The sequence below is a fragment of the Lonchura striata genome, chromosome 2 (assembly GCF_046129695.1).
Source record: "Lonchura striata isolate bLonStr1 chromosome 2, bLonStr1.mat, whole genome shotgun sequence".
Classification (NCBI taxonomy): Eukaryota; Metazoa; Chordata; class Aves; order Passeriformes; family Estrildidae; genus Lonchura; species Lonchura striata.
Window position 1 is genome coordinate 77,990,895 of NC_134604.1, and position 23,383 is coordinate 78,014,277.

General features: G+C 34.4%; 1 protein-coding gene across 8 annotated transcripts in view; it reads right to left on the bottom strand.

Annotated features, from left to right (window-relative positions):
- Positions 1–23,383, bottom strand: part of DOCK9 (dedicator of cytokinesis 9) — a 111,298-nt gene that overhangs the window by 29,383 nt on the left and 58,532 nt on the right. For all 8 annotated transcript variants that reach the window (XM_021530274.3, XM_021530276.3, XM_021530273.3 and 5 more), the window contains exons 10-33: positions 20,491–20,565; positions 20,257–20,397; positions 19,695–19,895; positions 19,442–19,564; positions 17,000–17,082; positions 16,410–16,532; positions 14,613–14,692; positions 14,341–14,528; positions 14,153–14,218; positions 13,603–13,695; positions 13,215–13,338; positions 12,738–12,859; positions 11,296–11,382; positions 10,619–10,708; positions 9,234–9,349; positions 9,030–9,099; positions 8,765–8,890; positions 8,570–8,641; positions 6,160–6,306; positions 5,392–5,475; positions 4,685–4,796; positions 2,315–2,493; positions 1,418–1,534; positions 472–592 (exon numbers count right to left, since the gene is read on the bottom strand). In XM_021530274.3, the coding sequence (XP_021385949.1) occupies positions 472–592; positions 1,418–1,534; positions 2,315–2,493; positions 4,685–4,796; positions 5,392–5,475; positions 6,160–6,306; positions 8,570–8,641; positions 8,765–8,890; positions 9,030–9,099; positions 9,234–9,349; positions 10,619–10,708; positions 11,296–11,382; positions 12,738–12,859; positions 13,215–13,338; positions 13,603–13,695; positions 14,153–14,218; positions 14,341–14,528; positions 14,613–14,692; positions 16,410–16,532; positions 17,000–17,082; positions 19,442–19,564; positions 19,695–19,895; positions 20,257–20,397; positions 20,491–20,565 (2,740 nt within the window). The remainder of the gene's footprint in view (positions 1–471; positions 593–1,417; positions 1,535–2,314; positions 2,494–4,684; positions 4,797–5,391; positions 5,476–6,159; positions 6,307–8,569; positions 8,642–8,764; positions 8,891–9,029; positions 9,100–9,233; positions 9,350–10,618; positions 10,709–11,295; positions 11,383–12,737; positions 12,860–13,214; positions 13,339–13,602; positions 13,696–14,152; positions 14,219–14,340; positions 14,529–14,612; positions 14,693–16,409; positions 16,533–16,999; positions 17,083–19,441; positions 19,565–19,694; positions 19,896–20,256; positions 20,398–20,490; positions 20,566–23,383) is intronic.

The window sequence follows — 23,383 nt, forward strand, 5'->3', positions numbered from 1 at the left end:
CCTCAAACAACATAAAAATCTCAAATAACACATACAACAAGCCAATCCATAGTTCAATCAGACATTTAAAATCACTGTATATTTTTTTAAGAAGGCAAATAATTAATTCCACTTAGTTATTTTTAATGAGGACAAACTTATTCTAGAATTTCAGCAAAGTATATATGTGTCTTAGGGTGACTAAGCACATACACACAGACTTATGTACAACTATGTAGATACATGCATAAAAAACATATGTAGCAATACATATACACTTCCATGAAGAAACAAAAAAAAACCTTTCCCATTTTTTATATCTTAACTGTTGCCTTTTACAGGGAAAAAAAAGCAGCCCTGCTCCAGAAAAGTTTTAGTTTCATATAGAAGAGCAAACCCCAAAAAATCCCAAAAGACAGATTTCATGTACAGAGTGAAAAAATAAAATAGTTCCTCTTTAGTTATTTCATTTTACTTTTTTTAAGTGCTTACCAATGCCAGAGATAACACCAAACAGATCTTTAGGAAGGTTGTTATCCAATGTGTTTCCTGACTTCTGTGGTGTTACTAACTGACTTGCAGTCGGCAAAATCTGCACATCATCCTTTGTGCTCTGTTTGGAAAAGAAAGGAAAATGTGATTATTTTTCCTGTATTAAGGACTATGTGAATATGACACATCTTCTAGAGAAATATTTGTTAAGTATTTCTTCCTTAACTTTTAATTTCTAGTAAATATGCTCAAAAGAATGGAGATGTTCACATACTTGCATAAGCTTGGGATATCTTAAAACTAAAGACACCTCATGAAACATTGAAGAAATTAATATTCTGTTTAATTTTAAGCACTATAAAACAGGTATTTTAAAAAGACTCACTGTCATGGTTTGGAATGAGAGGACAATTTGGGGAAATAATGTAAATCTTTTTGTGTAAGTGAAACATTTGTTTGAAATAAAAGTAATTCGAGTGTTACATTCTTGTTTAATGTAACACATTACAATTATTTCAAACACCCAAATATTTATCTTGTGGGAAGAGTTTAGGAGATTTTTTTTCTTAATACTAAATGGAACACAAGAAGATAAGGAGAGGAGTAAAATAAATGAATAATTAAATCTTAGATTCAATAACTGTGCAACCATATCAATATATACCCTTCACAAATTACATTCTAATTAATTCTCCTGCAGCCCTCTTGCACTATAGCTCTTTCAAAATCACACCCCTTTAGGGTTAAGTTCTTCTCTAATTTCTAGAAAATTAACAATCTTTTTGTGGTCCATTGTGGTTTCAGTGTTGGACTGCACTGAAAAACTGCAGAATTCTGAAGCTTATGAAGCTCACTTTCTGCCAGGAGTATGCAGTGTTTCATATAGAGGTTACAAATAAATTATGATAAAAACAATTCAGAATACCAAACAGAAATTGTCACTCACATTGCTGGAAGGGTTAACAGGAAATGGAGACACATCTTTCACATTGATCCGCTGAACATTTTCTATGAGCAGACCAAAGAGTGGCAAATACATAGTAGCTATTCTTGCTTGATGGCCCTAAATAGAGTTCAACAGTTCATTAAAGAACTACAGTTTTAATTTTTTTATCACCAACTAGTTTTAATCTATTCACCTCTAAATTGCAAATAATAATAAAAAAAAAGCACTTCATAAATATTTGCCAAGCCAGAGATCACATTCATAAATGGCAAAAGCAGTGATCATCACTGTATTTCACTCTAATTTACAGAAGATCAGCAAACGTTATTTATTGTCTGAATATAATACAGGAAAACTCCAAAATTAATGTCATTTAAGCCAAGACTAATCAAGTAAATTAATATTATGTTAGCTCAATGAATTAATGATACCTTCCATTACAATTTTTTGGCTTCTGCACAGCACTGCTGATGTTAAAAAGAGTAAAAAAATTAAAAATCACTTAAAATCTACCACCATTACTTGAAGTTTTCTTAAACCCATTTCATAAATAATATATGATGGAAAGACAGCTGCAAAATTTTAAGAGCTAATATTTAATGAAATGAAGAGTTTAAAACATACTTGTAAAAATCTGATTACTATAAGCACAGCAGCTGGAGTACACTGTGCTAAAATACAAACCATCATATAATTATATTAAGAGGTGCTTTGTCATTTCATTTGCTAAAAAGATGGAATTTGTAGATTGGTCTTGATACAGTTTTCATCACAGTCTGGGCAGAAATGATTTTGCTGAAAATTAACAAGGGCTTCCTCTATGAAAGAAGAAACTTTCTGCATGTGTGCACACCTAATCTTTATTATTTTGTACTACTGGCATAGCAATAGACTTACCCTGGTAGCATATCTATCATCAAAAGAATGCTTTATCATCAAATTCTTGAGCACACTGATGGCAATCTGCCGCACATCTCTGAACTCTTGTAAGGCATTGCCCACCTCCCTTAGAAGCAGCCCAACCAAGAAATGATTTTTACAGAATTCATCAGTTAATGAATAGTCCAGCTGAAGGTCTGGAAGTAAAATACGAATTTCACATAAGGAATAGTTTTATTTAACCTTATTTATCAATCAACTTAAGGCTGAAGTAAAACCCAGCACATCAGACACAGCAGTCATTCCTCCCTCTTCAAATTACTTTTCATGTAATAAAAGAATCCAGTTTATTTATGTACTGAGTATTATCTTTAGAGAAACTTCAGCTTGAACGACTCATTTATTAGAACATATATATGTTTACAATGTCAGCTGAGGAGCTGTCCAAGAATTTCTCATGTTCACTGTCATTGCTCTACATAGTATTTTCATCTTCCAAAGAACTTTCAGTAAGGCAATCCCTTAAGTCAAAAAGAAGCATATCTGAGACAGCACAGCCATTATTCAGACATTCTACAGGCATTCTTGTAACGAGGGAGCATTTTATACTCTTCTTTATTTTGCAATCAGAAACACTGGCTTCTCTGGTTTTGCTATTTTCTAAGGTTCTCTAAGCCAGCAGCTCATAGTCTCTTTTCTATGAAAATATTTATGCAGTGTTATTATCAAAGACACTCCCAAAGGCTGAAAACGCCAAAGACAGAAAGAAGTTCTAAGCAGCTGTTCCGCTCGTGGTCTCAAATCTTGCTTTATCTTGCTCAAACTTGATGAAAGTGTTAGTGATATTCAATTTTACTAACTAGCAGAGTCTATTGAACAAATATTTCAGACAAAAAAAAATGTCTATTCTACAAAACTATGTTAGAAATGTTTACTCATTCCTTGTAAAAGCACCTTCCTTGCCTCTGTTTAGTGATTTCTGCTGTAGCTCATTGCCTGGAAGAAATTAATGTGTCTTCAGCCACAGAAGCAATAGCTAACATATGACTTGTTTTGGCACAAGACGGGATGTACCAGGAACCCCAGCTGGGCTACACAGAACTTTCATGACTGTTCTCCTACACACACCAAAAAAAAAAACAAAACCACGAAGTGGAAGCGAGAACGAGTGACAAAAGAGGAATACAGAAGTATTCGGAGAGAGTGCCAGGAAAGCCAAAGCTCAGCTACAGCTGAAACTGGTAATGGACATCGATAAAAACAAGAAGAGCTTTTACCACTGCATTAGCCTTAAACCCCTGAATAAGGAAAACATGGGATATTTGCTAAATGGGGATTGTGATTTAGAGACAGTGGGCTTGGGTAGGGCTGAAGTACTCCATAGCTTTGTTACTTTATCTTTCTCTGACATGAGTCCCACGTCTTAACAGTCCAGACTATCTTCAAGAAAGATAATTAGTGCCAGTGGATAAGGATCAGGTCAGGGATCTCCTGACAGACCTCCAGCCATGCAAATCCACACCACCAGATGAGACTCTGAGGGAGTTAACTGATACCATTGGAAGATTGCTCATTATCACCTTTGTTAAGTTGTGGTGAAGTCATTTTTCAGCAAGTGAAGGAGAAGAGTGTGACTGGAAATGGCCAAAATAAATTTACCCAGGGTAAATAATGTTTTAAGACTGGTCTGTTTTAAGGGGAGAAGCAGATGTCCACATGGCCATTGTATCCAAGCTGGGACATTTCAGTCTAAGTGAAGAGACACCCAAATGTGAAAAATAACTATGTGGATCACTCAAAAATTGGAGGTTAACGTCTTGTACCCTACTTGGAGACAGCTGCAAGAGGAGTTTCCCAATGACTATTCTACTCACTACTACTTCATCAACAACCTGAAAGGGGAGATGGAATACACCTTCCTGGATAGGTACAGTCCATTTTCCCAAAGGGCAGAGCTGCATTACATAAGAATCTAGATTCTACAGAAATGGCAATCAAATTCCATAAGGAATAATGCAAAATTCTGCACCTGGGCTGGACAAACTTCCTGCAGTGGTACCAGCTGTGGAAGGTACCAGCACTTCTAGAGAAAGGAAGGCCTGACATGATCAAAGCAGAAAATTGAGCTACAGACCAACTCAAGTTCCTTTAAACCTGAATAAATATATGAAAATAAGTTTACCATGTCTCTCTTTGGAAAGATTACTCTGCCACCTAAGCACTTCCTTTAACTTTCAATGAAAGGATTGAAACTTTAGACTAGTATTCAACAATTTCAAGCTTTCCATCATCTCACAAACCTGAAGTTACACAGTGTACACATCTAATAATAAAAAGCTGATTATATGCCACAAGAAATATGCCATATACTACTTTGGAAGAATTTACCTTGGTATCTCTGAACTCTGCCTTTTCCAAATGGCATTGGTAGATTCAGTGGTATATAGTGCTCATGATTACAGACTACACGAAGAAATTCAAATTTGAATTCAAAAAGAGCCTTCAAAAAGAAAGTATAAATTAAACAATTGATGCAGTGATTTGAATAACATATTAAAAACCAATTTTTAACACAAAAGGGTGATTCATTTCAGTCTTGCACTATATAGACCTGTCAAAGTTCCACATGTCAGCACAAAATAAATCCAGAATAACTCATACTTAACAACTGGTCCTATTTACTATTCCCATTGGCCAAAGTTTACAATACTATTGTGTACTGATGTAAGAAAAGCCTGGACACCCAGCAGAAATCCTCTGGGCATCTGATACATGCTTTCCCCACCCCAGTAAGTGTAGCTTAAGATATTTAGTATCAACTCTTACAACTTCAGACTTCTTGCACTCATGCTTAAAATTTCTGCTTAGTGTTGCACCCCCACACCCCACTACTTCTGTGATTCACACACTCTAGTGTGGCAAAACTGCACCTGAAGATGGGAATCAAAATAGGAAACGGCAGTTTGATGGAAAAAAAAAATGCTCTAGGCACATGACTTCTAATGTAACTGGGAAAAAACTTAATGCAGGACTTTATCCCCATGCATCAAGAAGAGACAACACTTAAAAATAGCTTGTTTAAAAACACTGAATACCTTGGGATCTCCTGGGGCAAAGCAGCTGATGTAGTTATTGATCTGCTTGAAAACAAAGCCTCTGTCCATAAAAGTGAAACATCTCTGGGGAGAACAAGTAAAACCAAAATAGAATTGATTTACTGCTGTCTCTGCATTCAGTAATTATATTTCTGTATTTAATAAGTTTATTCTCCAAACACATTATTGACATTTCAGTTTGAATATAAAAAACAATAAACAAGCAAACTAAATGTATGTGTAGATATATGAATACCAAAATGCCCCTTAAGAGTGCTGATCATAAATCACAAATAAAAAGCAGTTGAAAAGAACTCTGTCTTGCCAGAAATGAAAATGTCATGCCGCTAGAAGTTTTATCTACCATTTCAGTTCCTATCTTTTTTTATCCCTTGTAGATATTATTGGGTGAAAAATGAAAGACAGTGAAATAAAATGTATTCAAACAAAGCACTGCTGAAAACTATTCCAGGATTTTAAGGCAACCCAGATGATATTTTTAAAGGGAAAAGAAAGAAAAATCAAAATACATTTTGAATAAAATACAAATTCGTTTCTTAAATTACCCAATTTATGAATGGATGAAAATCCATTTACAGAAGATGAAAATCATACTTCAAAGCATTTTAACATGGAATAAAATTATATTTAAAAGGCTTTATGCATGTTCAGCTTTATATGAGTTGGCTTTCAGATTCCACAACATCCATACAGAAGCAATAATATTGAAAGAATAACAATAGAGTAGAAATTTCCTTGTGTACCTACTTTTATAAAGGCAGCCAGACTATGGTTTGCATTTTTTGAGGCCTCTGGATTGTCTCTGTATTTCTGAGTGATGTGTGGCATTAGCATATTAACAACTGTCTCCACTGCATGATGAAAGGAGGCAGAGAATCTCTGGTTTCTCAACAGCTAGAAATTAATTCAGATACAATATTAAATATTGTTTGTAACACTAGAATACATCAGAAAATTTACTTTAGATAACATATAGATAACCTGACAGGGAGAGAGGAAACAGTTTTTGAACTTTTTCATTTCTAGACTGAAGGATCATTTGTTTAAAAGAAATTATTATAACATGCCCTAGCATCTATTACTGAAATTCATGCAAGGCTGTCTTTGATGACATAAACCACATGTATAAAAGCTTCTAAGTATAATGCATTAATATTTTCATATACTGCAATAAACAACACAAGCTTAAGAATAAGAGGGAATCTTTTCATTTTACCCATCTTCCTTTCCAAAGCAGACGTCAGCTGGTTCACATATACTAACTACATTATCAGACAGTCTTGAAAAAAAAACCAAACATTTTTTGCTGTTCTGCAATTATCTTGGTAATAACTGCATTCACCACTGAGGAAATTGTCATTCATGCTTCTTCCTCTTACTCCTCAGCATCTTCAAAATCTCAGCTCTTCAGGCGTTAGAACCTTACTCTGTGTGTTTTTAAATTTCTACCATCAGAACTCTTTTCTCTTACTTTTTGGTAGTTTGCCAATTAGCTTAAATGATTTCCTCTTCATTCATAATTTCTTACTTTCCACTCATCACCTATATTGTCTTCATCAATGAATTTGTACACTCTCACAAATATTGGTCAGTAAGTGCTCTCCAGCTTTTTGGCACTGCAGAGTCTCATTTCTCTACATCTTACTACCTTCACTAAAGATTCTGTCCTTTGTGTGAAGAGACTAAATGGCTTGTGGTGTGAGGCTGATGGCATTGACAAAAATAGTTTCATTTGTAGGGTAAATAATTATCTCTTTTCTTTTTGAAAACTGAAATCAAAACATCCATGTGGAATGAAAACATCCAAGTACTTTTATTCAAATAGTTTTTTGAGCTACATTAAATGCAACATTCCTAAACAGAACAAGTCATTGTCAAGGCCATGCATAAATCAATGATTACATAATTTGCTTCCTTTGTGTTTGAATTGTGGTTCAAAACCTCCAGCTTTGGTTTTTAAAAAAAATTTAAACTAGACATTAAGGCTGAAAAAGATCTCCTTATAAATATAAACAGTACTCATGCAAGAAGTAACAAATAAGAACTAAAGACTGTGTTGATGAGTATACCAGTGTCCCACAACACCCTTGTAGCTCAGTCTTTGTTATCCTGGCTACAGAAATCATTTTGCTGCAGATAGAAATGCATCTTTTTATCAGATATCATAAGCAGGAAACATCTGAGTGTACGTTGCATTTGTTACATTATCTAGTGAGGAAGAAAAAAAATCTAGCTAAATAATTTATATTTAAGGGGCTTGTAAATCCAGAAGCAATGTTCAGGGGTGAAAATACTTGCAAACTGCAGGAAGTTCTTCTCTCTCTTTCACATTACAGAGAAGGTGACCATGAGGTTCGTTGAACTGGGACTCAAACTCTACTGATGATACCACAGAGTATTAAGTGTAGAACTATAAAGCTTTCTCCCTGACCATTGTACAACTATTTTTTTTCCCCCCATGTACTTCAGACTTCCAGTTATATTCTAAATACACAGTGAAAATAGTGATAACAATATCACAACAATCCAGTAATATTACACAGATGAGATTAGTTATATACTTGAAACTTGCAAGACTTGTTTCAATCGAGAAGTAAATAAACTAAAAATTTGTCACCAATGCAAAAAAACTTCTTGCAGACTAAGCTTGTAAAATTGCATTTCTGAAGTTTTAGCATTCTCCTTCCAGTGTAGGAAATAACACAAAATTAAATATTGACACTTCTTACTAGATACAGAGGACTGTAAATTTCATTACTCACTGTTCTCAGGGCCATTTAATATCACAGCTACAGTACTGCTCAGGAAAAAGCCCACATTTTTTTTGGATAGTGCTTACATCAAAGTCTACAGTGTTATCTACTGCTCCCAGCTTCTTTGTACCACAAAAATTACAGATTTCTAATTACATTTCTAATACACAGAGAGTCTGATTCCTTACATAGACTGCTCTACTACATGGATTTTAAGCATTTCTATTATTTTATATTAATGGTGAATCAACCCCATAGTTTATTCCATCTAGTATTTCAACTGATTTCTCCTGCTGCCTCTTTCTCTCCCTTTCTTTATAATATGCAAGAAGAAACATGTGATTGGAGAAAGAAGAGACCATATAGATCTTCCTCAGAATATATTTTTGCAAAAGTTGACATACCTTCACTTTAGAGTTTTCTATCAAATGTTGAGCCATTGACTTTATCAGAACTTCAAAGAAAAACCATGAATACTGCAGAGGAAAGAAAAATTCAGTAAGATTGCTATATGTGTTCACCAACTATTTCAATACACTCCTGTTCTTCAGTTATTACTAGGTAAGAACATATAGTAAAAAGTACAGTTCAACACATACCTTAAGTAGTTTGTTGCTTGTAAGAAAGTCAGCAGATGGCTTTAAAATTGTTGTCATTGACTTTGTCAACTCTTCATGCACTGTCTTATATTCAGAAGCAACATAGGGTTCTGCTTTATACGCATACTTGGGGAGGAAAAACAGAATTAAATACAAAATTATGGCATAATACATAAGAATTGAAATTAAATAGATGCAACTAAATTTAAATATATTCTTTCTTAGGGAAATAAAAAAAGAAAACATTCAATTTACTTTTACCTACCTTCACATAAGATCTCAAGTAGCTATCCAAACCTTCTTCATGACACTGAGCAACAATATGGATAATAACCCTAAACAGAAGTCAGAAAACAAGTAAACTTATAAAGAAAGCTGTGATTGCAACAGTAAAAATGATACTCAGTCACAGATTAATGTGATAACCCAGTCATCATGTAGACTCTATGAACCACTTAAAATTCTTTACCTTGTCACATTGACTGCAACTTCCTCTTGAGTTGCTCTGGTGAGAACTCTGAACAACTGGTTTAGAACAGTTGGCAGGAAAGCTATCATCACATGGCCTTCCATAGCATGAAGGCTCTAAAAGAGAGTAGCAATGCTGTCACTCATGTGAACCAACAGCATTTAAATCACAAATTTTGAAACCAAAAAATTTATTGCAAGTCTTTTTCCAAAAAAACAAGCTGCTTGCACCACTTGGTGTTTGTTATCAAAAATATGGCATAGAAAGCAATGGAGGATATTTTCCAATATAAATATTTAGTAAATATTTTCTACAGGAAAGTAAATTAAGGATACAAATTAGGTGTTATTACCAGCATTTTAGAAGTACTTTTTTGTACTTTTCCATTGAAAAGCACTCAAGGTAATGATTCAGTGAAAAGTCTGTCCATGTGCCCAATAGCACACTGAGACGGACATTGGTATATTTTGGTATTTCATCCACCAATGAAGACATTTAGCAAACAGAAGTTCCACAAAAACATGCAGATTTCTTACCTAAGATAAGTGCAGTACTAATTATACTACTTAGTGCTAAACAATAAATTAACAACTATGTTAAAATTGAGGATGAACTAAAATCCCTAACTACTTAATGGGAATTGGAGACAGTGAATTATTAACGAAAATTTCTTCCAGATATGCCTTTGCATTCCATCATATGCAGAAGATCCTATAGACATAACCACTCTAACAGTAGAGGCAGTGTATGAAGTTCATCCTACAAAGTATTATGACACAAAATTCCCTGGAATTAAAGGGAATTTGATAAAAAGAATGTATTTGCTGGCCGTGTATGCAGATAACAAATGTCAAACTCCATTTAGTGTTGGGTGTTAGGCAGCTGTCTTATCTCTGACTGCCTGCACATCCATAATATCCAGGAGACAAAATGGTCTTTCTTCCTGTGTGATCTGTGTCAGAAAACATTGAAGTGGGAACCATGCACTCTATTGATCTAATCCCAAAAGAGAACTGAAAACATGACAATGATGACCTTCTAAGCAAAATTTTAGAAAAATCAAGAGTTGTGATTCCTTACAATTTCTACACAGTTCAATTTGATTATTTTGACAAACTAAGCCATTAGTGTTTTGAAATTACCACCCATAAAGCTGACCAATACCACCCCATTATTTCTTTGTGGTTTCCTCTTACATTGCATTTGTAAATTTATTTAAGGTAGAAAAGGATCTTTGTGGGTTCTCCCCACAGCAAATTCCATTAATATGAGTCATAGTACTAATCCTCACACTGAAAAATGAGACCTACAAAATGTCTGAAGCTCCAAGGCTTTGTAAAAGCATAAATGAATAATATAATCTGTTATTCACTGACATTTTATACCTTAAGATATTTCACAAGATCAGTTCCTAGTGCACGAGCTCCGGACTCTGTTTTCTGACAGTACTGAAAAAAATTATGCAAGTGCTGGTCCTGTCAAAGACAAAAAGAACAACAAATTCAACAATATCTAACATTACTATCTATAATCCATTAAAAGCATTTATAGGTATAAATACATATCTTTGTCCATAGATTCAATTTTCAAAAATAATAGTTGAAGTGCACTATTCTGAAGACTTATCAAGTCTTCTTTTAAATGAAAATTAGAGTGTTTTTTGAATACCCATTATACAAAATGCCACCTATACTTCCTTCCTACTGACATGCAGAAAAGAGCATACTTATCATAATAGGTTTTCTATGAAAAGCTCTAACAGGACTCATTGCTCTGCAGACAAGCCAGTAAACAGCTTTTAGACAACTATGAGCTCTCATCTAACTGGAAAATTCAGACTGAAATGGATGACGGGAGACAAAAGGCTCCTGTTTTGAATAGCTTCTATTTAAGATCTGGTTTTCACATCTAATGTAAAAGAAAGAGACAATGAGAAAAGACCAGGAGACAAAAAAGGGGTGAGCATACTGAGTTTAAAAATCTTCTCATATATTGTATACACATACTATAAACATATGTAATTCCTAAAAGGTTCTCTAATTAAATTTGTTTTTTAACTCACCTGGGTATATACAGTTGACACCAGATGAGTGGATATTTTTAGCAGTTGTTTGCCTCCATCTACCCATTTAATTTCAGGACCAGAATGCTGCACACACACAAGGGGGAAAAGTAAAATAATGTAGTAAAATATTAAAATAAAACAACAGTACCATTAACAACACTACTTTCAAAAAGAAAAAAAAAACAGGTTGGAGAAATGCAGTGTGCAATGAATAAGTCATGAAAAAAGCAAAGTTATGCAGGCAATATTTCCAGAAGCATTTATGAAGCTTAAAATGTATTTTACAAGTCCCACAGTATTTTCCTTGGTGGCTAACAAAATTGATTCTCTGCAAGTCACAGATTTTGTGTTTCCGCTACAACTCTGCAAAGAAACTTCTGACTAGAGAGAAATATTTACTTGTTTTCTCAGAAAAATAACACAAGGATTTCTACAGATACTCACAAGGTTTAAAACTGAAGATATGTCACTCATAGGTAGCAGCTAGTCCTTCCTTCTCATCCCATTTCCAAAGAACTGAGAATGAGAATGCTGACCCTGATCGCCAGTTAGGGAGAGGTTTTATTGCTAAATCTACCACTAGACATATTGGTCTTAACTTTCTACCCATGGGCATGAGCAGAGACAAACAGCAGAGGCATAAAGAATACACCTACAATGTGAGAAGATGAAAGATGTGAAGGAGACAATGGTTGGAAAGCTTACAGCAGAGTTTAAAAAAGACCAGGTGGTAGAATAGGAGGAGAGCAGCACCTCTTGCTGTTGATTTTAGGTCTCTTCCTTCAAAATTAGTCAATTTTGTCTCTGCATTCAAACTTTGTCAAATTCCCTATCACATTTTTATTTTGTATCCTCCTTGGTATGATTTTTATGACTACAATTATGCAAGCTTTCTTCTTTGAAAAATACAACCATAAACTTTACTTGTGAAGTATAGAGATCACAAAAATCAAGATGTGAGAAGAAGACTTGTTCAGGAATAAAGGACTTACTGAAAGGAGACAGCATGAAATGCTAAAAAAAATTTAGTAAAGTACTTCAGATTATTTGCCAACCTTCATAACCTCAAAATAATTTTAAATGTTTAAAAATTACTGTAACTTCTAGTTAATTATGACTCTAGAAATTAAACATAAGCACATCTTAATTGTATCAGCTAAATAACAACAGAAGTATGTAACAACTTTCTGATTTTTAGAAGAATTTGACTCAACCTGACCTAATACTTTTTTTTGTCTCCAATGCCTCTTTGGGTTTATTTGTTTCCTCTAGGTCAGACAGCTGACTTTTGCTAAGCATTCCATTTCAACTATAAAAGAAAATAAATTCTATTAGAAAATTACTTAAATCTTATCAGCAGCCTGGGCAATTACAACCAAACCTCCTCTCCACTATGTTTTGGTTCTTTTTTAAGATTAGAGCCATTTTCTACAACATACCTTTCCAACACCCACTTCTTGATAACTAAGATAGCCCGATGGAAGATTTGCTGACACTGGGATTTGTTGCTCATTGGTGACCACTCTTCCATCTTTTATCAAAGGAAGCCAAGAATACCCAACTACAGAATATGAAAGACAAGTAATTTTAATTATTATGAAACTTCACATACACCCTTACAAGAAAAGTCTTACCAAATAATTCTGACATGTAATTAATTTGAACTCAAAAAACTACACAACATTGAAAGCACAAAGTAATTGTCACTGATTTCAAAAAACACTCTACATTCAATGGACAATCTAAACCAAAATTTGAAACATTTAAATTAGAATAAATATTTTATTAAATATTTCAATCAGTCCTATGTAATTAGAAAGCATTATATGGATCACAAAAATTATGGGTTACCAGATAAGCATACCCCAAAATAATTTCCCTAGTAATGACTGAAAGTAAGGCATTAGTGTACAAACCTTGTGTTTCAACAACATCTTTCTTCTTTGTACTCCCTTTGCTTGAATTATCACAGCTGACATGGTAGAATGTGAACAACAAATGGTGCTTTTCATGTAACTGAGTGGGCAGCTCTATTTTAATCTGAAAGGCAAAGAAATCTCTGTAGAAGTTTTCAGCTAGAGCACTGATATGTGTTACTGGTTCTACATTTCTACATTTAAAAAGCAATTCCAGGTTGTATGTTATTTGAAGCTAGACCACAAATCAAACACACAACACTTTAACAAAGTTCTTAGAAAGGCAACCTGATTTAACTGGGAACGTTGCAATCCTCTAATATTTTCCTGTATTTTGAAACTTACATGGTACCTGACCTAGTAAAGTTTCCTCAGAAAGGCAGCTCACCTCATCATAAAACTCTGGATTTTGATGGTGATGCAGAACAGCAGCAAATGCACTTCTCGTAAATACTGGTCCACCAGGCCTACCATAGATACACTAAGAACAGAAAAAAGGCAAAAAGAACAAAAAGACCACGTGATCCTTTTTTACTCTCAGCTTAGAATGTCTCGCCTAGAATTTGAGATATTTTAACTTGTGTTTAACTTGGTTTCTTTACATGATGTTTAGTCTGCCTGCTGTGTAGTACAGCTGACACTGTGATTTCACTTCAGCTTGGCTCTGCAGTTGAAATAAGTCTTTAATGTTTTAACTTACTGGGGAGCAAGTATAAGCTACCCTTGTTTGCAACAAGCTTATTTCTGAAATTTTAGCAAAAGAATATTAAATACATGAAATGCTCTGAGGACTCTTTAGAAATCTATTTTATCAGAAGCAAGCCATCCAGAAGTCACTCTCAAGCCACCATCCCAAACTAGATCAATTAAAGTACTACTGTTACTTAGCTAACTGCTCACTATTTACTTCTATCAGCCACAAAAATGAAAAAACTGACCTTCAAAGGCAAAGAATCCTCTTCATCAGAATCCTTGAACTCAACACACACTGCAATATTTCTAGCCTAAAGCAGTGGTTAAAAACATAAACCCAAGCAATTAATCATAAGGATCATCACAGAAATAAATATGTAAACAATCTTAACTAAACCTGAGAAAGAACGTGGTACAGGTTTCCTCTACTCACCTTTGCAAAAGACTTTTGACTGTCATATTTTAAGTACTTTGGATAAACATAAAGATGATTGTTGTAGATGGTAAAAGGCTGAGTGCATTTTGGTATACAGGGAACAAACTCCTCTATTTCAAACGCTGTGAGTGTCTTGGTACTGTTTTCAAACTGTTTCATGGGAATGTATGATGAGTTAACATAATCTGAAAATACATTATAAAAAACATATAAAGAACTGAAGAGGAAAAAGCCTGAATGTCCATTTAACAGTGTTTGTTAATACTTACTTGGAAAATCTGGTGACACATTGTCAATTGTAACATCCAGATTTCCTAAAATAACAGGAAGTTTGGCCATCTTTTCAGGTCTGTAGGAAGGAAAAAAAAAAGTCCCTCAAAGTCAGGCTAAATGCAAATCAGATGCCAGTAAAAAAAGATAATAGGAAACAGAGGCAAAAGTAATATCCTGAAATAGGAGTATGAGAGGAAAGGTGGTTTGAGGGTGCATGACTGATGTGGTCTTGTTTTTTGCCTAGATACACAGTTTTCTTTTCCTTTAAATTCTCAGGGAAAAAAAAAAAGATTTAACACACAAGTGTGTCAAAGGTCATGGAAAAGCATGTCTTTTTCTTTCTTTAAATTGAAATGAAACACTTTTTCAAAAGCAAGTTTTGCCATGTAGTAACTCACTATCATGTGCAGCAAAGAGGGAATCTGTAAGTAAGTTTTTCATTTCAGTTGCCAGTGATAGGATTCATGGCAGTAAGATAAACCTGGGAGAAGAGAAATCAGCAAGTTTCTATCTCCTCCTTTTTCTAGACTAACAATTCACCCTGCAAAACCCAACTATAGATGCTATTGTGTAGCTATTTCAGAAACATGAAGTACAAGTATTTTCCATGCCAAAACCATGCAGTATCCTTTATTAGTAAAGACAGTCAGCAGCACAATTTTTTAGTATTATTGCACAGCAAGTGGATGCAAAATTTTTCCAAAAGGCAATCCCATGCTGTGAATCAAACTTTTGGCTGGAGTCAGGATTCTAACTCCAACAGATATGCCTTAGACATCAGAACCCCTTTCTTACTGGAATTCCTGTGAAATACTGTACATGGTTCCACAAACAGGATGCTGAAATAACCAAAAACACTCCCTTAACTCACAGAGTAGTGCGGCAGGCTAATTTACTGTTTGCTTCAATTCCAGTTACAGCGTTTTTGACAAGGAGTATTATTATTGTCTGTTGTAATATCACACACTTTAAATTAAACTACCTACTTATAATCTCAGTTCTACTATTTAATTTTAAAAACTTTCTCTACAACCTCAAGTTAAATATAATATTCTCTTAAAAATCAGTACTTAACAACACAAAAAATCTAAAATTCTCAACAACTAAAATCCTACCATAGTATCAGTATATTCCACTGCTACATCAAGTTCAACAAAACTTTCAGCCACTTGCTAAAAGTGAGCTAAAAATCTATTGCAAACCTCATCTCCTTATCAGATTTGCTAAGCAAGAAGAAAGAAACTATAGCCCGTTTTGTACTTAGTGATTATTCAAGTTAATACTTATAAGCCTTGCACACAAAACAATGAATTCTTTAACAATACTTGGTAAAAATGTTCTGTTAATTAGGTATCCTGAGACACACAAATTCCCAAGGAAGGTGGACAGGAGACTTGCTTGAATCCCTTTCCCTGAGAGCCAGCATTCCCTGCCCAGGGTCAGGGAACAGATGATTTATGCTCATACTTGTTTTCCTTTGAGAAACAGCTGAGAATACTGTGCAAACATAGAGATACTTCAGGATATGATTCTGACTTGATGTTACATGTGGGATTATACTTCAGTCCTGCTTATAGCCCCCAAACCCTGTAAAAGAAAGATCTGTAGCTTGTTTGAAGGCCTTAATTATATTTATACAGATCCTATATTTGATGTGAAATACATGTATAAATACATATATAAAAATACTAGATGTTCCAGTTCAAGACCATAACAAAATATCATGTGGGTTAGGAGTGAGGAGTTTCAGGTTTGTTTGTTTATGTTTTTTCAAGTGGGAAAATCAGACTTACTTCCTGAAATCTGCTAACAATTTCAACATGTCTTCATTTGAGAGTTTATTACTGTCTTGCCTGAAGAGAGCAGAAAATCTTGCATTTTTGTCCAGGGTTCCTGAGGCATCTTTAAACAATGTCCTGAAAGTAAAAATCCTGCTTTTAGCTGAGTTTATGCAAGTATTGAAATTCATTTCAGGAAACTTTTTTATTACAAATCAGAATATCCTGCACCATCCTTCATTAATATTCATTAACATTTAATATTCATTAATATTTAATATTTAATATTAAACTCATAGGTGAGGTTAACATATAAATAGCTCAGTCTAACAAATAAGTGCAAACCATTTAATCTTTAATAACATTAAAAATATTGACAACAGAAAACAGCTGGCAATATCAACAGTTTGAATAATAATGCATGTTTGTAACTTTTCTCCTACTAAAGAGTTGAAGTGCAAGATTGTTGGAAATCTTCGGTTAATTGAAAGCAAAAGAAGAAATAATTTAAATAGCACATTAAGTTTTACAAGAAGGGAGATATAAAAAAACATGTTAGAGAAAAGTAAGGAAAAAAATAACATATTGACAAGATTTGTCCTCACCTAGCTGCCCAGGCAAAAGGCATTCTATATTGACCTAATCTCTGGCATGCCTGCTTAGCATTCTTCAAAACTTTCTGTGCAACCTACAAGGGACATAAGAAATAGCCATATTTGAAAAGCTACATTTTTCTGAACCATTAGTATTCAAGAAAAAAACCCATATATTGACACTGATATGAATTAGAAAATCTTCTTTAGAAGATTATAGATTAATCCTAAGTATGTGAAGGGAAACACAATTGATAATACCCCTTAACTACTCATTTCAGGCTAAGCACAGCCTGCTGATTTCACAGCATTTCATGGGTGTAAACAGACCCATCCACATTTCTGATAAAAAATATTTAAGCATGAGAAATAGTATTATACACAGAATATAGACTGAAAGCTAGAGCAAAATTAAACTGTTTTTAAAAATAAAACTCCGACTCCAAAAAAACTCCTCCACATTTCCCCTCTCACTTGCTCCCCCACCTATATCCACCACTGACTCTATGTACCAGAACACATTCCTACAGAGTAAGTGGTACAATACTGCTGCAAGACTTGTAGTACCAATACACACAGACTATGGGGAAGAGTTTATGAAGATCACATGGACAACCCTGTGTATGGACATTGCAGCACTGTTCTTATTAAAAGTTTAAATTCTTGATTTTGTTAATTTTTAAATGAACAAAACCTCCATTATACAGAACCAACAAATACAACAATCAGAAGCTAGAAACCCACTGGTTTGAGATGTTCAACACTGAGCTGAACCGCTTGGGTTTCTCTTCTCCAGGAATCAGCTTTTCCCACATATCCACACAGAGCAAAACTCTTTGCCAGAGGCAAAACCAGCTACAGAGTAAAACTTCCTGAATATTATCCCTAATCTGTGCCGTTGATATTATAAAGAGTTGATTCTATTAGTGTGTTTGAGAGAACTCTCTATTACCCTTTCCTGTAAAAAAGGGGGCAATAGCACTCGGAAGCATAAAACTTTAGTAAGCAATGATCATTAAATCACTATATTCAACATCAAAGGGGAGAAAAAGTGATTTTTTTTTTCTTTGACTAGAGAATTTTCTGCTTCCATTTCCCCTTTTTCTTGTCCAGAGTACTAATTTTGCAGGGAACTGGAACTCACTCCCTGCACTGACCCACATGGAGGCCTGTATAGCTGGTATTGCTCTCTTTTGTTTCAGATTAGTACAGTGTAGTCCCTGAGAACAGGAACAGAAGAAAAATTCAAACTAAGCATTCATTTGTATAAAATTCTAAGTGATTGAATGCTAGAAAGCATAAGTTAATATAACCATGAGCACTCTCATTGTCTACTCCCATCGTAGAGGGCAACTACAAGTCCCGAACTCAGCATCAAATGTGGCACCACCTGGGCTTACTTAACCTCCCCACATGGCTCAGGCCCAAGGACACCAAAATCACCTACACTCAGTTCAGGTTTTATTTTAACTTGGTAACAGTCAACATCAAAACCAGACTCCTAAAATACAAAGCTGCTGTTTTCCAACAATAGCTTGCGGGGGAAAAAAAAAACCTCACACATTCCTGGAAAAACAAATCAGTAGGTTGATCTATATTAAGGCCAAGTGAAAAATACATGTTTTTTTACATGCAGCTTAGCCAGCATCAAATTTTTAGGAAAGAACACTGTTTCCCTGTAGAGGCTGAAAGTTAACTGTTTCTTCTTAGCTGAAAATAGGCAGAACATCAATAGTAGCTGACACTGCTTACAAAACCACTTTTCTATTCTTTGCTGGTCCAGCTATTTAAGCACAGCTGTAAATCAAAACTATTGAACCTCTGCTTCTTCGCTGACAAACAAGAAGTAGCAACTAACAAAACTTTTTGCAGCTATGTTTCACAGAACATCAAAATGTTACACCATCCTAGATTCCTGGAAACTTAAGATGTTCCAGTGGATTTGGGCAAATCTGCAAAGAATTTTATATATAAAATCAGAAGCTTAATGATCTCAATGGTTCTGGAGAAAAAAAAAAAACAGCAGGAGTGCAGATAAAGTTACAATAAACTGCTGTCACCAAAAAGAAAGACAAAGAAAATGTCAACTATGTTACACTAAACAAGATGCATTAACTAAGAGAGATATACAGTTATGATTTATATTTAACATTTCACTGTTCAACAATTTTCAACTCAACTTTCACACCGAAGTCCACTATTCTTTTGTCAAAACAGTTTACTTGAAGACATTCTAAAAATTCATAAAAAGTGAAATAAATGTTTCCAATAAAATGTTCCTTTATCTATAATGTAATAATAGTTACTAGAAACAACTGCAGTCTACTAAATCAAATTATCCAGTTACATGAATTTACTACAAAACAACTAAGATTTTGATTTGTAGTTATTAGTTTGAAATCAATCTGATTTGCCTCAGCATTTTTTTTCACCCTACATAAGAAAATAACATACCTTTGACGAATCTGAACTTTTCATATATGGTTCAGCACAATGTGTAATACTTCCCTGTAGCACCTTTTCTATTCTAGCCACAAGGAAAATGTCAGTATGAGGACATGTGACTGAAAATATTCCCTAGAAATAAAACAAAAGATAAATAAAGAAGGAAAACGCACATTTTACATGACATAATAGAAAGTCAAAGAAATCATCTAGGAAACTTGTATCCAAAATCCTACTAGTTCTTCAGACTCCTAGCTCTTACCTGCTTTGGATATTGCAAGACAGTTTCATGAATGTCCTGAATTCTGTGTAAGCTATCACCACTGCCATTCATCATTTGTTGAGATGCACTGGACAGCATGTGCCTTACTGAGGCGTGGTTCAAATCAACATGGAAATCTGCTGAAATCTTTCTGTTGTTTTTAATATCAAATAGTGACAATGTGACAAAGAAAGGTTCTACCTAAACAGTAAAAAAAAAAAAAAAAATCAAGTGTCAGTGCTAGCGTCTAGATCACTGTAAAAAAGTGTATGAAAAAAGGTAAGTAACATTTTCAGGAGCACACATGGCCTGAAAATGTATTCCTGACAATATGTAAAAGACAGTGAAAGAAAATTTCTCTCTCCACCACCAAAGAAAAATATTAGAAGCAAAGTTACTTTATGTACAATTTAGGTCTTCATTTTGATTTAAAAGAGCAAAAATCCCCATAATATAAACTTCCCAATCACAACAAGGAATCCCTGCCATTAAGCATAGTGCCAACCAAACATCAGGACATTAATTTCTGAATTAACAGAAAGTAATTAGATTAATTATTTACATTTGTTGTTGGTCCTTCTTCATTTTCTGCAACGCAGCTTTGCAAATTAAAAGATAAATCATTACACCTTACAAGAATTTTTTTTCCAAATTTCTCTTCAAATGGCTTCACTTCTGGTTCAATATTAGAAAAGTCAAGTTTCTTTAAAAAGATAAAAGAAAAATAAACGTAAGTTTGCTTTCATCTCAAAAAGATTAACATAAAATACCCCTGCTTCCTTCTAAGAAGTCTAACCTGTGCATCTGGATCCAAGGCAAAAAGTTTAACTCTGCTTTCAGTTTTCAGCTTGATTTCTGCTTCTCTGGTACTCTGTTCAAAATAAGAAAAGAGGTTTTGATATCACACTATTAAAGTGGGCTTCAACTTCATGCCTTTTTCTCTGAGCTCCACACATTTTTGATTAATGCATTCATTTCTCTCTTACTGAGCTTTGTACCTCCTTAGTTTACACTGATCAAACATGACTAAGCACAAAGTGAGAGCCTCTTCTCCGAATGCTTCTTTCCAGCCCTAGAAGTACAAAACCTTACATCATGGGAGCTACACTTCAGTGTAATTTATATATCTGCCTCCTTAAACAATAACTTTCATAATCCTATTTTATTTTAATAAAAACACATAGTATGACCGCAGGTTAAAGCTCAGAGGTATCCTGAGACCACAGGATTGCTGAGGAAGCAACAGATCACCTAAATTAAGAAACATCATCCTAGGTCGCTTTCTTTTTTCTTTTTGTTGGTTGCTTTTCTTTAACTTTTGAGCTCTACTGCTAAAGAAGTGGGTTTCCTGTGGGTAGCAGGAGAAAACCCAAAAACTTCCAAAAGATAAACCCCTCACATTTAGAAGTTACTTTACAGAGTTCACTGTACACTGGGATTTGTGGATAATTCACAGTAAAACAAAAGTGAAGTGGAACAAAATAGAATGTGAAAACTGATGGTATACATAGGCTACCTTTGTTTGAAAAAGGTATTATTTATAGAGTCTTCTATGATTTTTAAAGTCACAGGACATGACAAATGAACAGATGCGTGTACCAAAATTACCCATGCAGGAGAAATGCCATTCTTAAAGTAGCAGCTGGCTAAACAAGGATACAAAACATTACATTACAGGCAGGTGTTTCTTTTTGGATCAGCCTGTATGGATTAAAAGAAGTTGCCAACCCAAAATGCTCATCACTGATCACTGACCATCAGCAGGAAGTGATCTACTGTCTACATCTGCTTTGCTGGAGACTCAAGCAACTTCTACTATGTCCCAAGAGAAATAAAAAACAGAACAAAACAAAAGAACAATCTCCAAGAGATCATAACCATATTTTTAGGTTGATAACAGGAATTAAAAAATAAAATTTGGCTTAGAGGAGGTAATACAGAATAAAAAATTCTGAGGTGCTATTTTGAATATAAATGCTCCAATGCTTTTGATTTACTTTTCTTTGTTAACTTTAACACAAAAAGAAGAAAAGAGGAGAGTTGCTGTGAAAGAGACGACCCAGATACTCAATACTAGCAGAGTACTGGCAGAATTAGCTTGCTGCACAACTGGTATAATTGGGAAATGTGAAAAAGTTTAAGGATGGCAAGAAAGTTGTGTGCATGTTTTGCAGAGATAATATTTAGTGACACGAACTGAGGAGGAAGATTACCTAGCCATAGAAGCCAGACAGAAACCGCTTCAGCTAAAGCATCTTGAATAGTTTTAGATTCTTTTGTGTTTTGTGCACAAAACAGATGATTATATGCATTTTTGACTGGCAGAACAGGGGCAGTTGTCAGGACTCAAGAATTGAAAATGCATGTTACCATGAACCCTGTCTATAGCACATCAGTGACTGTGATTTTATTTCCTCATTTGTAAAACTGAGACAATATTTTCCCACCTCAAGGTATTCTGAGAGCAATAACAGTTAAGGAGGTGCTTGGGCACACTGATCATGACAGTCACAGCTATTTCAGAGGTCTAATTTGTTTTAAGATTAATAAATGTAACAAAAACAAACAACCCAAACCAACCACAAAAAAAATCTCCTACAAAATCCCTTCATTCACTCTTAATAGTTAAATTACAGATAAATGGAACATGAAATAGGCAAGACTATTGATTGAGACAGATGTGTGTGCATCTATGCACTGAAGTGCAAAGTACCATCTTAGTTAATGTTATGAACTAACAGTTATTGATGGAAAAATGAAGACTTGGAGATGTATGTACTCACAAGGGTTAAACCCTTCCTAGGAAGTCTGTTTTTTCCCCTACTGTCAGGTGCTCTACAATCACCCCTGAAGGAATTTTTCTCTCCTCATAAGGATATGAGGTCAGCTATTGTGAAATTCTCCTCCTAGAACCAACAAAAATAATAGACCAGCTATAAACTCTTCTAGAGAAAGCCCAATGCCTTACAATGCTTCCACCGGGGAAAAAAGAACCAAATCCAAACAACAGCTGAAAAGACAAGGCAAGAAAGAATAAAGGACAAAATAAATCCTCCAAACAAACACCATTTAGCTAAAGCAATCAAGTTAAGACACAAAGAGTAATGCAAATGGACAGCATTTTCCCTGTCATTTTCCTCAGGAAATAAAAAAAGGCTAGGGAAACACATTAGAGCAAATTATTTAGAAAGGCAATGTTTAGGAAAGGTGAATTAGAAGAGGACATTTAAAAATATTTTGAAGGAAACAGAAATGTAAGTAGGTTATAACAATGGAATAAATAATAATAAAAAAAAACATGCCAGTGCTTAAAGAGCTAAGCAAAAATAATATTCTAAAAAATAATGAGCTTTAAGAGCTGCATTCTTCTGATCCAAAAGTTATGGAAACAGGAAGTGGCAACTGTAGTACTAAAACTATATGCAGCCCTGAAGTAAAGTCCCCTCTGTAGGGAATATGGACCATAAGCATTATAATAACTGACAATGAAGAAAGAAAAATCTTGCACACAGTAAGAACACCTAATTTCATATTTATTTCTGAAATAAATTTTCATGGCCTCATGCAAGTATGCTCTTTGATGCTTACAGCCCTTCCAAGAAAGCCTTAATTATATGCACCACAATCCCAATTAATTTCCAAGTACAGTCCTAGCTGGAGTTAGATTATCACATAACAGCTTTTTGTGC